Below are 14311 nucleotides of genomic sequence, written 5' to 3' on the forward strand. Positions count from 1 at the left end.
GCAAAGAGGAATACACTCAAATGCCTACATTATACATTGAAAATAACAAACATAATAATACATAACAGCGAGATGATTTACAAGGAAAAAAATATCATCTCCCAAAACAATAAATATGCATTTGACTTGTTTCCCTCCCAGCCAGGACTCCGACCAGGGCCAGGAAAAAAACAAGTAATCTCATTCCCAGACAAAGACAGAAAGCATGTTGCAAACAGATATAAGGGGATAGAAGACACAGTATGGACCTCCCTGCCCGCTATGGGAGGTCAGGATCCCCACCCAGGTGTGTGTCTGGATTTTAAGTCATGTATTTATACTTTTACTATTTTTGATATTGGCTGTTTTGTTTATTTTAAAGGGGTTTATACAGCAATGGCAATACATTCAGGTCAATTCAGTGCCAGTCAAGAGGGAAGAAAGTGGGAAATTCAAAAAATTATAGATTTACAATTGGAAGCACATGAGAAAAAAAGTAAGATAAAGGGGAATGGTTCAAATAGGAACGGATGTAGATTCCAAGAGCATACCATCAGTGCACTTAGTTTAAGATCACCTTAAAGTCTCATCTGGACATAAGCAGTGGATCCCATAAGAGGAATACACTCAAATGTTTACAAACCATTATTTATTCAAAATTTTAAAAAATATAACTATACATAACAGAAATATGATTTAGAAGAAGAAAAAAATCACCTTTCAAAACTATAATATTTGACTGTTTCGCTCCCAGCCAAGGGCCAGAACAAAACCAAGTAATTCCATTCCAAACCTTAGAAAAAGGTAGAAAAGACAGCCGATCGGCCATCTGAAATAATCTTTTGGTGCGTATGAATACAAATCTAATGTTGCAGTGCAATCAAAGAAAAGGCGGAATCGCCAATGAATTAGAAAACCCATCACTCTCCGTTTGGCAAGAGACTGTAGCCGAATGATCTTCTGCTGGTGCCCTTCCCCTTCTCACACACACAGTAATAAAAAATATCCATCATAAGACCATACCATGCCTTTAACACTATGATTATGGCAATCGAAATTGATTTGTATTCGTACTGACGTGGTCCCTAAAGACTGGCCCAAGGACAAGAGCACAATCTCATTCTATCAAAACCTCAACATATCTACAACAATTTTTTCAAAGTTAAACATCTAATAACTGTACCTTAAATTTATCTTGATTTTCAACGGTACTTCACAATTCCGAGTACGGTCAATGTCAATGAAAAGTATGTCAAATAAAAGTGTATGTACGATGGGCGCGAATAGATATTACTGCTCAATATTAATAAGTAAGTCATAATTATAACGCTTAATGGATACTTGTCGATACTGAGAAAAGTGAAGAGAAGTGTATTTTTTGTCTTTTTTGTTTGGGAAACTGATTTTTGAAATTCTAAAATGGAACGATACAAATCATTATCACTGAGCAATGGGATGAGACTGAAATGTGAAATAGTATCAAGAATAGATCACACAGTGTTTGGCGACTTCCACTGACTTCTACCTATAGCATCCTCTCATAACAAAAGGTGAATATTATAATTATTTGCAAACGGAGAAAACTCTCAATCACTAAATTTTGTAAATGAAACACAGCATTAGGACCCAATGGATTTTGACACACAAAAAGTTTGAAAGTAGATACTTGAATATTGATCGATGATGAATTTGTTTAGTCAAGAGTTTCTTGCTACTGTTCAGTATCAATTAGTGTGACGAAAAATAGGAGGGAATTCCAAATGGGCCAGGATCTGTGACATGTTTTGATGGACCAAATATTTTCTTAAATCATCACAATAGATAACTTGAATTCATTCCAAATAAAATAAAACAGTTTTAAAATTATTGGTTACTAAATATATAAGAATCTTGCTTTGAGGGGTGGAATAAAAGTATTCTTTCATATCAGACTAGTAATTTTCATCGCGAAATAACATATCTCACAGGTTTATACTGCTATTTGCCATGATGAAAAATAACAAGTTTGTAAAATACAAAGACATGAAAGAATCCTACACTCTTGACTTAAAAACTAACTTTGATACTTTGAAATCAATTTTTGGCATCTGAGTCACCATGACACGACACTGGTTGGAGGAAATGGGTCACAACAATTAGATTATCATTTTGCAGCATCACATATTTGTACTTTCATTCATTTCAATATGTTAATCATATAAACCATATTTTCATTAAATTAATCATATAGACTGTCACTTCATTATGTCAATCATATAAACTATCATTTTATTATGTTAAACATGTAATCAAAATCATTTTTTTTTTGTCAAGATTTTTGGACATTTTATTTATGCTGGATTTAAATACAAAAAGAAACCTTTGAAGTTAAATCTGGTATAAGATGTAATGTTTTAGATAATCTTCACTTGTGGAGGTAATGATTTGGTGAAAATATGATATATGAAATTAAATAAGAGGTTCTTCAATGACTTCAAGTTGAAGTGAAAAAAAAAATCCTACAATTAGACTAGCCTCTTTGATACAGCATCTGGAAAAAACTTTAAATTTTCATCAACTTTAACTCTGAGGCTCTTATTTCATGATTGATAATTCATTTGTCACAGTGGTTTGGTCACCGTGGTGTGTTTCACTTCCCATACTTGGCAGAAAACCAGGTTTTCACTGTAGGGTAGTTCTTCTCCATCCATTTAATATTGCTCCTTATAGATTCAAGTGCTTGCTTGAATGCTGTTTCTGCAGTTCCTATCTTGTCACTTTTCAATTTCATGAAATCTTGCATCTGTTGAAAGATAAAATACAGAAAAACAAATGTATTATAAGGCTATGCAAAAAGGACGTTTTTTAAAACACAAATAGAAACCAATGTTATTTCAAAAATCAATGGAATGGAAAAGTATAGGCTACTTTTCATCTAATTCTTCACTTTTGTTTCTGTTTTTGGAGGTTTTACAGCACTTGTGACACATTTCGGTCATATTAGCACACGTAAAAAGTAAGAAAATGGGATAGTCAATAGATTTACATTGAAAAGTACAAAAGAAAAATGATGACAAGAAGACTGAGTCAAATAAAGAACAGAAGTAGATTCCATACCATCAATGTACTTAACTTGAGATCGTCTAAAAGTATAATCCAGACAAGTGTAGGATACACTCGAATGTTTACAAAATACATAAAAAAATACACCATACACAACAGACAGATGTTTTGAAAGAAAAGCAGTATAACATCTTCAAAAACGAATAATCAGCATTAAAAAATTTCCCCCTCAGCCAAGAACTTATAATAATAATAGATCTTTATTGTCCATAAATATGGCAATTTGTCATTTAGTTACACTTGTTATAATGTTAAACGATAACTAAGATTGAACAGATATTTCACTCCTACTTATTTTCTCTCTCTCTCTCTCTCTCTCTCTCTCTCTCTCTCTCTCTCTCTCTCTCTCTCTCTCTCTCTCTCTCTCTCTCTCTCTCTCTCTCTTATGATATAATCATACATGCAGCTTTGATACTATAAGTCCTTGACTGAGGGGGAAAAATTCATTTGTAGTAGCCCAATTCTACTTTCAGTCTTTAGCGGGAATTTTTATCCTCGAAATATTGGTCTTTTAAAACTGCCGGCGTTTGATTCATAATTAAGCTAGGAAAATATTTCTAACACAGTATAAAAGTGCTATTCTTCCTCTTTTGAAAAATATTAAATTTGTTTGATTAGCGTTGCTAGAAATATATGTTAAATTGATTCACTTTAGCACACCTTTTGTAGGAAATTACAGTGTTTTTTATAGCCGAATACCTCTTGGGCACTCTCCTTTGAGGCTGGATTACACTGATGATCGGATTTATTCACAAGTGGTACAAAAATAAATGGAAAAAAGAATTCTTTTGGTATCACTTTCAGATGTAAAAGCGCTTAACTTTTTAAAAAATCACTTTTATAGAAATGAAATCAAAGAAGAAAAAAAAATCCAAATAACATTATTTTTAAGCTTCGAAAATTACATCAAATGAAAGCCCATCCTCGCTTTAGTTTTGTGTCAAAATTTGAGTTGCTTGGCATAATCCATGTTTTTCACTAACTGAACGCCCCAAAATCGAAATTGGTGACAAAACCTCTAAACTCTATGAAAGTCATGTTGCGAACATCTTTTTTCATATAAATTTTAATATTTTGAGTTCAACCAATAAAAAGTCACTATGTTATTCATGTTTCATTGTTAGTTAGTACTGATAACAAGCTTCAATTTGAAATGAAATTCAAATGTGCTTAAACTTGAGCATTTATATAGCACAATATCCACAAATGCTTACCCTGTTTTTTAAAGGTGGAATGACCAAATCTTAAGTATCCATCAATCAAGGTGTACTACCAAACTACTGAAAGGAGGCCCATGTACTAGAAAGGACATAAATCTGCATCATAAAAGTACCGACCAGTATTGTTGACCTCAGTATGCTGTAAAGAGCTAGAGTACATAATCTACAGCTCTGTTATCAATCATCTTGAAAGAAATGACCTCCTTTCCGACATCCAGCATGGATTCAGAGCTAATAGATTGTGTGAAACAAAACTCCTTACCACCGGCCAGGACAAACTAACACAATACTACTGGAATTTTCTAAGGCCTTTGACAAGGGAGACCATCAAAGCCTATTGTCAAAGATTAGGCACTATGGAATCCAAGAAATGACCTGTAAACCGACTTGGACTGCATCAGATTATTTTGGTGGCAAACGTCACAAGAACAAACTCTTTTGGTTCATTTAACTTTAAAATCACTTTCTGGCACAGATGTGTGTATGCTTGACATCTGGTCCATCTCTACATAATATCACATTGAGATGATGAGAAACAATTTTGATCTTAAATACGTTTTTCTCTTTTACATCTGCCACAATCCAGTGGGTCACATGATCTGTCTTACCTCCGTGAGTTGGAATTCCGTGTTGAATGATTCCGTTATTTGTCCAACTACGCGACTCCACGAGAAGAATGATCCTGAAAAACTGCAAATAAAAAGAAAGGATAACATTAAATGGGAGCCCCAAGAGAGCAGCCATCTCATACGCAAAAGAACTGACCAATCCTAGGTGTAGTTGAGATATTTTTCTGATCCCCCTGTCCACCCAGCAGTGATTGGGCAGCTGCGGCTGTCAGATAAACAGTACTAGGACTAGAGCATAGCGTTCTATCTAAAGGATAGCAAGCAGTTGCATTTGTCCATTTCATGCTATAGAAACTGGGATAAATTCCCGTTCCATGGGCAGAATGGCTCTGAAGGACTACTTTATTATGAAATAGAAGATTAAATTATATTTTACGGATTTTTCTGGTCTTGTATGACGCAGGCTTTCGGACAGGTCAGTACCTGGCTTGAGTACCACTTTGTACACCAGGACGTTGAGCCCTTGGAAAAGGCTCTTTACTTACATTCTTTCATCAAACTCAGGTATAAAATGAGTACCTGGCCGGTAAAAGTGTTGTACTGTCAATTAAAAAAATTGTGATGAACATCTTACAGACCTTATATCTTACAGGCCTGTAAATGGTTGGTGAAAAAATTGTTGGAACTGTTTGAAGATGCGAAAATAGACACAACAGGACAAAATTATGGACACAACACAGATATGACACGTCAATTGACAAGTCAAATCATGTCACTTTCCCTACTTATTTATTACGAGGTCCTTATTTTATGGTACCAAATAAAAAATCCCAATTATTTGAGGGCCCAGGTCTGAGTTAGTAAAATGAAACGAAGAGAACAATTCCTACCCTTTTGAATGATGCGTATCTTCGCTCCTGTTTGTGTTAAATGTTTACGCCGATTCTTTCGTTTATTTGGATTAATTCTTGAAGAAGAAGAAGAAGAAGAAGAAGAAGAAGAAGAAGAAGAAGAAGAAGAAGAAGAAGAAGAAGAAGAAGAGGAAGAAGAGGAGGAGGAGGTGGTGCGGTCATGTGAGAGCTTTCAAAGAAGAATATATATTTCAAAGAAAAATAATTATTTCGCATTATTTTTTTTCCATCTCGCATCCGGACGGAACCAAAGAAATATAGAGACTGAGAAATAAGAACCGGAGATATGCATGTGTGTCTGTAGCAAAATAGAGAGAAACCTTCCGGTCCGGTTTGACACATTTCTGTGCGTGCATTATTTACTTACTAGGTGTGTGTGTGTGTGAAGACAACTCTCGCGAACTTCGCGACCCACTCTCGCTGGCTGTGGCACAGTAGCCAGGCAGTGAATACATCCAAGTCTAGCGGAGCGTGGAGGTAGCATGATAATATCATAGCTAACAGATAGACGGCAAGTTTTCTTTTGTCTTTGATTTTTTTAAAAGTCGGCATTTGAAACGGAATAAAATTTATTTTTTTCGAGGAACGAAATAAAAGTCTTATATTTTCTTTTTTATTGGTTCCGTTCTTTGACGTTAAGAATTTTATTTTTACTATTTTTTTTTTTTTTAAATATTAGCACTTAAGAGCAAAATCGTACTGTCGGAAATCCGATAATAGAGGGAAGATTTACAGGCCTGCCTTATGTTTCGTCCAATATATATATTGCTGTTAGCTGGGGAGCCCTTGTAGAAAACATTCAGCACATGTAGTGGATATTGCACTACATAAAAGCTCAAGCTTTGTAAAAAGTGGGATGGTTATTATATTATGATTTGCGTGCAATCACACACACACACACATACACACACACACACACACACACACACAAAAACATGCCCATGCACGCACATATAGTTAATACTTTGTTCCCTTGGTAAGCATCATTGAGCGTGGTAAGTCATTGTTAAATGACAAAGACCATGAGCTTGGCATTATAGTATTGGACAATTTATATCTCTGTGGTTGTGGAGAAGACACTATGATGAATGGCATTGATGATGATAATAATAACAATGATAAAGGAAAAAGGATAGTAATAATAATAATAATAATAATGATGATGATAATAATAATAATGATGACGACAACAACAATATCAATAATAACAATGATATTGATAATGGTAATGATGATGATGATGATGATGATAAAAGTAATGAAAATAATAATTTTCCCTTGTATAGCACTTTCTGTCAAAATCTTATAAAGCGCATTAAAGCAGACTTTACATTCAAGACAAAATACTACATCACATCTCTACTCGAACAAAACCTGCCCTCTACTCGAACAAAACCTGTCCTCTACTCAAATAAAACCTGCCCTCTACTCGAACAAAACCTGCCCTCTACTCGAACAAAACCTGCCCTCTACTCGAACAAAATCTGCCCTCTACTCGAACAAAATCTGCCCTCTACTCGAACAAAAGCTGCCCTCTACTCGAACAAAAGCTGCCCTCTACTCAAATAAAACCTGCCCTCTACTCGAACAAAAGCTGCCCTCTACTCGAACAAAATCTGCCCTCTACTCGAACAAAAGCTGCCCTCTACTCAAATAAAACCTGCCCTCTACTGGAACAAAAGCTGCCCTCTACTCGAACAAAATCTGCCCTCAACTCGAACAAAAGCTGCCCTCTACTCGAACAAAACCTGCCCTCTACTCGAACAAAAGCTTCCCTCTACTCGAACAAAAGCTTCCCTCTACTCAAATAAAACCTGCCCTCTACTCGAACAAAACCTGCCCTCTACTCAAACAAAACCAGCCCTCTACTCAAACAAAACCTGCCCTCTACTCGAACAAAACCTGCCCTCTACCCGAACAAAACCTGCCCAAACCAACATTGGATGAGATCCACTGGTATTACAAAAATACTAAATTAAAAAGTCAAACTTCTAAATATTTTTCTAATTGCATCCTCTGAATGCAATCACTTTTTACATATTTTGGTATGAAAACTTGTCCTTTGTTTTTTGTTTTGTTTTTAAGGGTTTTACGGCGCTTGAACCACATTAAGGTCATTTCAGAACAAATAAAAAGTCCAAAAAATTTTAGAATTGCAATTGAAAGCACACAATAAAAAGTAAGACAAAGGGGAATGGTTTAATTGGCACTGATGTAAATTCCAAAATGACACTTAGTGTACTTAGTCTGAGATCATCTAAACATCTCATTCTGAAACAAGCAGAGATCCCCACTTAGAGAAATACACTCAAATGTTTACAAATCATTATATATATATATATAAAACAAAACAAAAATACAGTGCATAACAGTGAGATGATTTACAAAAAATATCACTTCCCAAAACTACAACTATCAGGCCTGTAAATGGTTGGTGAAAAAATTGTCGGAACTTTTTGAACACGCGAAAATAGACACAACAGGACAAAAATATGGACTAATTAATCAACACAATACAGATATGATGTGTCAAAATTGACTAGTCACTTTCCCCAACTTATTTTTAATGAGGTCCTTATTTTATGGTACCAAAAAAAAAAAATCCCAATTATTTGAGAGAGACCCACATTTGTGGGCCTGCGTCTGAGTTAGTTGTAAAATGAAAGGAAGAGAACAATTCCTACCCTTTTGAAGTATGTGCGTCTAGTGCTTGAGACGGGAAGCTGCGTATCTTTGCTCCTGTTTGTTTGTGTTAAATTTTACGCGGATTCTTTCGTTTATTTGGATTAATTCTTATAAAAGAAGATGAAAAGAGGAAGTGGCGCGCTCGTGTGAGAGCTTTTGAAGAAGAATATATATTTCAAAGAAGAATAATTATTTCGAATTTTTTTTCCCCGTCAAACTTTAGACGGAACCAAAGAATCCAAGGAAGGAGAAAAGAGACACTGAGAAATGCATGTGTGTCGGTAGCAAAAAAGAGAGAAACGGTCCGGTCCGACACACTTCTGTGCGTGCTAGTTATTTACTGACTAGGTGTGTGTTCTACAACTCGCACGAACTTCGCGACCCTCTCTCACTGCCTGTGGTACAGTAGGCAGGCAGTGAATACATCCACGTCTAGCAAAGCGTGGCATGATAATTTAATATAGCTAACTGAAAGACGGCCTAGTTTTTGTTTTTGATGTGACAAATAAAAAGGGTTTTTTTTTTGGTTTTTTTTTTAAGTCGGCTTTTGAAACGGAATAAAATCTGATTTTTTCGAGGAATGAAATAAAACTTTTATTTTCTTTTTTTGTTGGTTCTGTTCTTTGACGTTACAAATTGTATTTTTACTATTATTTTTGTTTTTTAATATATATATTAGCACTTAACAGAATATATAGAGCAAAATCGTACTGTCGGATATCCGACAATAGTTGGAAGATTTACAGGCCTGAACTATACATTTGACTGTTTCCCTCTCAGCAAGGACTCTGGCAAGGGAAAAGACAAACCAAGTATTCTCATTCCAAGACATTGACAAAAAGCAAGTTGGGAAACAGATATATAGGGGTATAGAAGCCACAGTAAGCTTGCTCCCTGCCACTATGAGAGGTCGGGAAACAGATATATAGGGATATAGAAGACACAGTAAGCTTCTTCCCTGCCACTATGGGAGGTCGGGAACCCCAGAAATTTTGTCCTTTAAATATTGATTAAAATGACCATCGTGTTAAAAACTCTTGACCCAGGGACTCCCAGAGAGTTTTTGACAAGATGAGTGTCATTCTAATCCATCAATATTTGAGGGATAAGTTTTCTGGCCAAAACCTTTTTAAATAATTTTTTTTTAAAAAGTACCTATGCCAATTTTGTATATAAGACATTTAAAGGATATTTCTTATTCAGTATTAAATTAGATGAGATATTTGAAGAAAAAAAAGGTTTGCTTACTATTCACTTAGTTGATCGAAATTCTCCCTGTAGAACTGCCAAGCGATAAATCGGCCTGAGGGTGTTGAGGCAATATTCCCGATTACACGGAGGGCATCCTGTTTGCGAATTGGTGAGTTGTCTTCGATGAGTAAATGCAGATAACTGTGGAGTAGGAAAAATAGAAAATGCAATTCATGTTATGCATTTAAGTAAAATTTTCAAAACATCTGCCTGCCCACTTGATGAAACATACCAACATTCAAAACTATGTGTAACCTTAAACGTTGAATGTCTTATTAATAAATGTTGGTGAGAACTAATAACCTAACTGGTCATCTGAAGACAATAACAAAGAGCTGAGCAACGCCAACTTGATTCCTTCTATAAGTTTGTTGTGTAAAGAATTTAGAATTGAATGATGTTTAGAACCACATGATTTGGAATAAATTGAGATTGTTCGATGAGGAGGTTATGTATTAATGTTTTGATATTGTTGAATTGAATCTAATATTGGTGTTAGTGGTGATGATGATGATGATGATGATGATGATGATGATGATGACTGGTTTTGGTGGTGGGAACGACTAGTGTGGAGGGGATGTGGTGGTGGTGGTAGTAGTGATAGAAGTAGTAGCTGGGTAGTGTGATTGGTTTTTGTAAGAAAATGCCATTGACAATGACACTAGAAAGAAAATGTGTGACCGACATACACACATATTTGGAAGTCTGGTATCCAAAACAATTAAGGGCTTGATTTAACTTGATTGTAATAGACAATATTTTGAGAGTATTTTATAACAACAATGAGACGATAACATTCTGGTTATCATACTGGACAATAAGTATACATCGTGTCAAAACATGATATTATGTGGAGATAAATTAGATGCCAAAAAGGAATTTTAAAATCAAAAAAACAAACTATCCTCAATTAGAAATTGTAATTTTCATCTTTTTATGAAACCATTCTCGTTAACCCTCCCTAAAACCCTAAGCCAAGTCTCGTATTTTTGACCAGTTAATTCCTCAACCTTATACTGTGTTAAGGCAGCAGGACACAATACACGATTTTGATTGATACTGGGAATCATATTGACCCGAGAGCCAGCTATGTCATTTTTCTCAGTTAATTTACAATATTATTCTAATGTATCTAATTCTTAGATTTTTAATAAATTTATTTTCTGATATGTTGACATCAATACTTTACTAGATATCTATATCTTTACAATTATATAATTTGTACGTCCCTTGAAATTTATACTACATAATTATTCTTACAGCTTACAATACTATTACCAAGTTATATTCAACCACATTTATTTACTTATATTATGCTTATGTATGTATCATTATACGTCTGTCCTTTTTGGATGAATAAAGTACAATATTATTATTGTTATTATTATTATTATTTGAGGTCAATACACTACCGATTTTGATTAAACTCATATTAAAACACCTTGTTCTCATAGGTTACAAAATTCTAAAAAATATAAATTGGTAAAATTGAATGAAATATAATAACATGAATTATTTGTTTGCACAACACATCATCAATGGGTCAGATATCATGATTATTCTTCCACTCGTCATAAACAGTAATGGGTAATGATATCAAGTTTATAATACTTTGTAAGGTAGAGTATCAGAAATTTCATAAATTAAAGCAAGCGTGTAAGATTCTCATATTATCTGACCTGTCTTTCAAGGAGCAAAGAAGAAAGGGGTTGCTATAATACCGGTATGTCAGAATAAAACATATGGCCCATTTGGGAGAATGAATGTAGTTTTATTATTATTATTTTAAATAACTACATTAAGACTCGAGATTTTTGTTTAAACGGATACTGTATTATTTTTAATTCAATTTTTCAAACTTGGTTACCCCGTCTTAACACTGAATATAAATGGTGGATCCCATAATATCATGACTTACTGGCTGAGTATCCACTCTTTGGAAGAGCATGACATAGCGTATAACAGGAGGGCCTTTTCCGATGCAATTTTTGTTTCCAAGTACATCTGTAAAAATGATTTTAATAAAACAAAAAACCCATAAAAATTTAAATATTCTAAATTGGACGCTTTTAAGGACAAGTGGGCTATCCCAGATTTTTCGTTTTTTAAAATAATTACGTAGGGTCAAAAGTGGGCGTTGCCCTACCCCCTGAAAAGGTTTCGATCATAAATTTAGTTTATTTGCTTCGTTATCGGTATAAACTGTCTTGTGTTTTAACCAAAAACACAATGTGTACATAAGTGTAAGTGGGCTAACCCTTCAAACATGGCTTCAACACGAGACATGTCGAATTCACGACTGAATGAAGAAAACTCCCCACCAAAAAACAATGCCATCATATCAGGTAATGTTTTGCATTTCATTTGTCAGTGTAATGTGTTAAGACGCATAAAACATATAATTCAAGGCATTAAACATGCGTTTAATGTAGGAAATTTGATAAAATTGACTGCATGTGTGAGAGGGACAGCCCATTATTTCGCAACACACATGTCCATGTGTAAGACGGGATAGCCCATTTAACTAGGGATGGCCTGATGTGCAAGTTAGGTGGGATAGCCCTTATTATATATTGTAAATTCTTTGCTCAGTGATGCTGTTTAAATATGGACAACTCTGCCAACCCACTTTTTAATAAAATAAGAGGGATCTGTGATGTATTTGTTGCTTTTTTTTTATGACTATCATCGTCAAGTACAATTATCATTCCACACAGAAACTTTTGAAAAAAAACATTGAATAGTTTTCGAGTAATTGGACGTTTTATGGGATCGAAATCTTCAATGTCGATTTTCTCAAAACAGTAAAATCTGGGATAGCCTACTTGTCCTTAAAAGCGTCCAATTCTTAGTCTCACTTCACCATAGCTCACTTTATGGCGCTGCACTACAGCTGATGCCCGAGTTATTCCAGTCCTCAAGGAATAGACTCTATAGACAGATTTCCCCTAGACGTTAAATGAAAGGAATATTTGTTTATTTTCATTTTTATTTTATTAGTAAAGTCTTAGACAGTCACAATGTTTTTCTACTGCCCTGCTCACCCAGTAGAGAAAGTACAAATAGTAATAGTATCAGTATATTAATACTAGTAAAATAATAATATATTGCATTTTAAAGCACGTTAAAAGTGCCATCATATTATTATTATTATTATTATTATATCATTATCACATTATTATTATCATCATTAGTATTATTATTATTATCATTCTTCTCGTCATCATCATCATTATTATCATCATTGTTATAATCATATCATTAATACTATTATTATTACCATTATTATTATTATTATTATCATTATCATCATTGTTATAATCATATCATTAATACTATTATTATTACCATTATTATTACCATTATTAATATTATTATTATCATCATTGTTATAATCATATCATTATTACTATTATTATTACCATTATTATTATTATTATTATTATCATCATTGTTATAATCATATCATTATTACTATTATTATTACCATTATTATTATTATTATTATTATTATTATTATATATTATTATTATTATTATATTATTATTATTATTATTATTATTATCATCATCATTGTTATAATCATATCATTAATACTATTATTATTACCATTATTACTATTATTATTATTATTATTATTATTATTATTATTATTATTATTATTATTATTATTATTATTATTATTATTATTATCATCATCATCATTGTTATAATCATATCATTACTATTATTATTTAAAGAGATACTAGCACCCTATCTAAAGAATAACAAGTGACTGCAACTGTTTATTTAAAACTATTTATCACAAACTGAATAACTTCGGCTCCATAATTGCTCTGAAGGAATACTCATATTTACTGTACCATGCACTATGCTTATTACACGCTACAATCATCTTTTAAATCAGAAGTTTACAAATCAGGAGGAAATTAAAACAAACACTTTGATATCAAACACAGTAAACTCTAGAATATTCTCTCACAACCATAGGGCCAATTATGCATGAATTTATCAAGGTTTCTTTAGTACTTAACGGAAAACAGCAAATACTAGCAACTCTTTTGACAGGACGATAGTCTATCACAATGTACTTTCTGCCAGATCTACCAGACCCAGTTACCCAATCATTTCCAGATAAATTGTATTGACGTAAAGAGACTAGAAATTCATGACTGAGAATATAATTTGCAATAAAAAAGTCCATTATTCTTCTTCCATTATTCTTGACTACTTCTTTCTCCTACTCCTTTTTCTTCTTCACCATTATCATTATCATCATCATCATTACCACTATCTTCATCCTCTTCCTCATTATAATCATCATCATCATCATCATCCAATTCTTTTACTTCTTTTGTTACCATTATTCATGGCTCCAGCTTACTTACATCCAAGGCAAACTTCCACTCGTCCCAGCTCCCTTGACGAATTGCCGTACAGTAGATGGTAGCCTTGATATTGGGATCGATCCTGGTGACAAATTAAATAATGGACAAATAGAGAATTATTAGTAAAAGGCAAATCAACATGTTTAATAATAATAATAATAATAATAATAATAATAATAATAATAATAATAATAATAATAATAATA

The 14311-nt window shown here is 33.5% G+C and overlaps 1 protein-coding gene across 4 annotated transcripts in view; it reads right to left on the bottom strand.

Moving 5' to 3' along the window:
- Positions 1 to 2276: 2276 nt before the first annotated feature.
- The window catches only part of LOC144955868 (aminopeptidase N-like), a 169168-nt gene continuing 157133 nt past the window's right edge, over positions 2277 to 14311 (bottom strand). For all 4 annotated transcript variants that reach the window (XM_078886095.1, XM_078886098.1, XM_078886094.1 and 1 more), the window contains 5 exons: positions 14106 to 14187; positions 11636 to 11721; positions 9715 to 9858; positions 4910 to 4991; positions 2277 to 2761 (listed from right to left, as the gene is read on the bottom strand). In XM_078886095.1, coding sequence (XP_078742221.1) covers positions 2609 to 2761; positions 4910 to 4991; positions 9715 to 9858; positions 11636 to 11721; positions 14106 to 14187 — 547 coding nt within the window. In that variant the 3' untranslated portion in view covers positions 2277 to 2608. The remainder of the gene's footprint in view (positions 2762 to 4909; positions 4992 to 9714; positions 9859 to 11635; positions 11722 to 14105; positions 14188 to 14311) is intronic.

This window comes from Berghia stephanieae, chromosome 10 (genome assembly GCF_034508935.2).
Source record: "Berghia stephanieae isolate SIO BIC M18660-M18661 chromosome 10, UCSD_Bste_1.3, whole genome shotgun sequence".
In the NCBI taxonomy this organism is placed as follows: domain Eukaryota; kingdom Metazoa; phylum Mollusca; class Gastropoda; order Nudibranchia; family Aeolidiidae; genus Berghia; species Berghia stephanieae.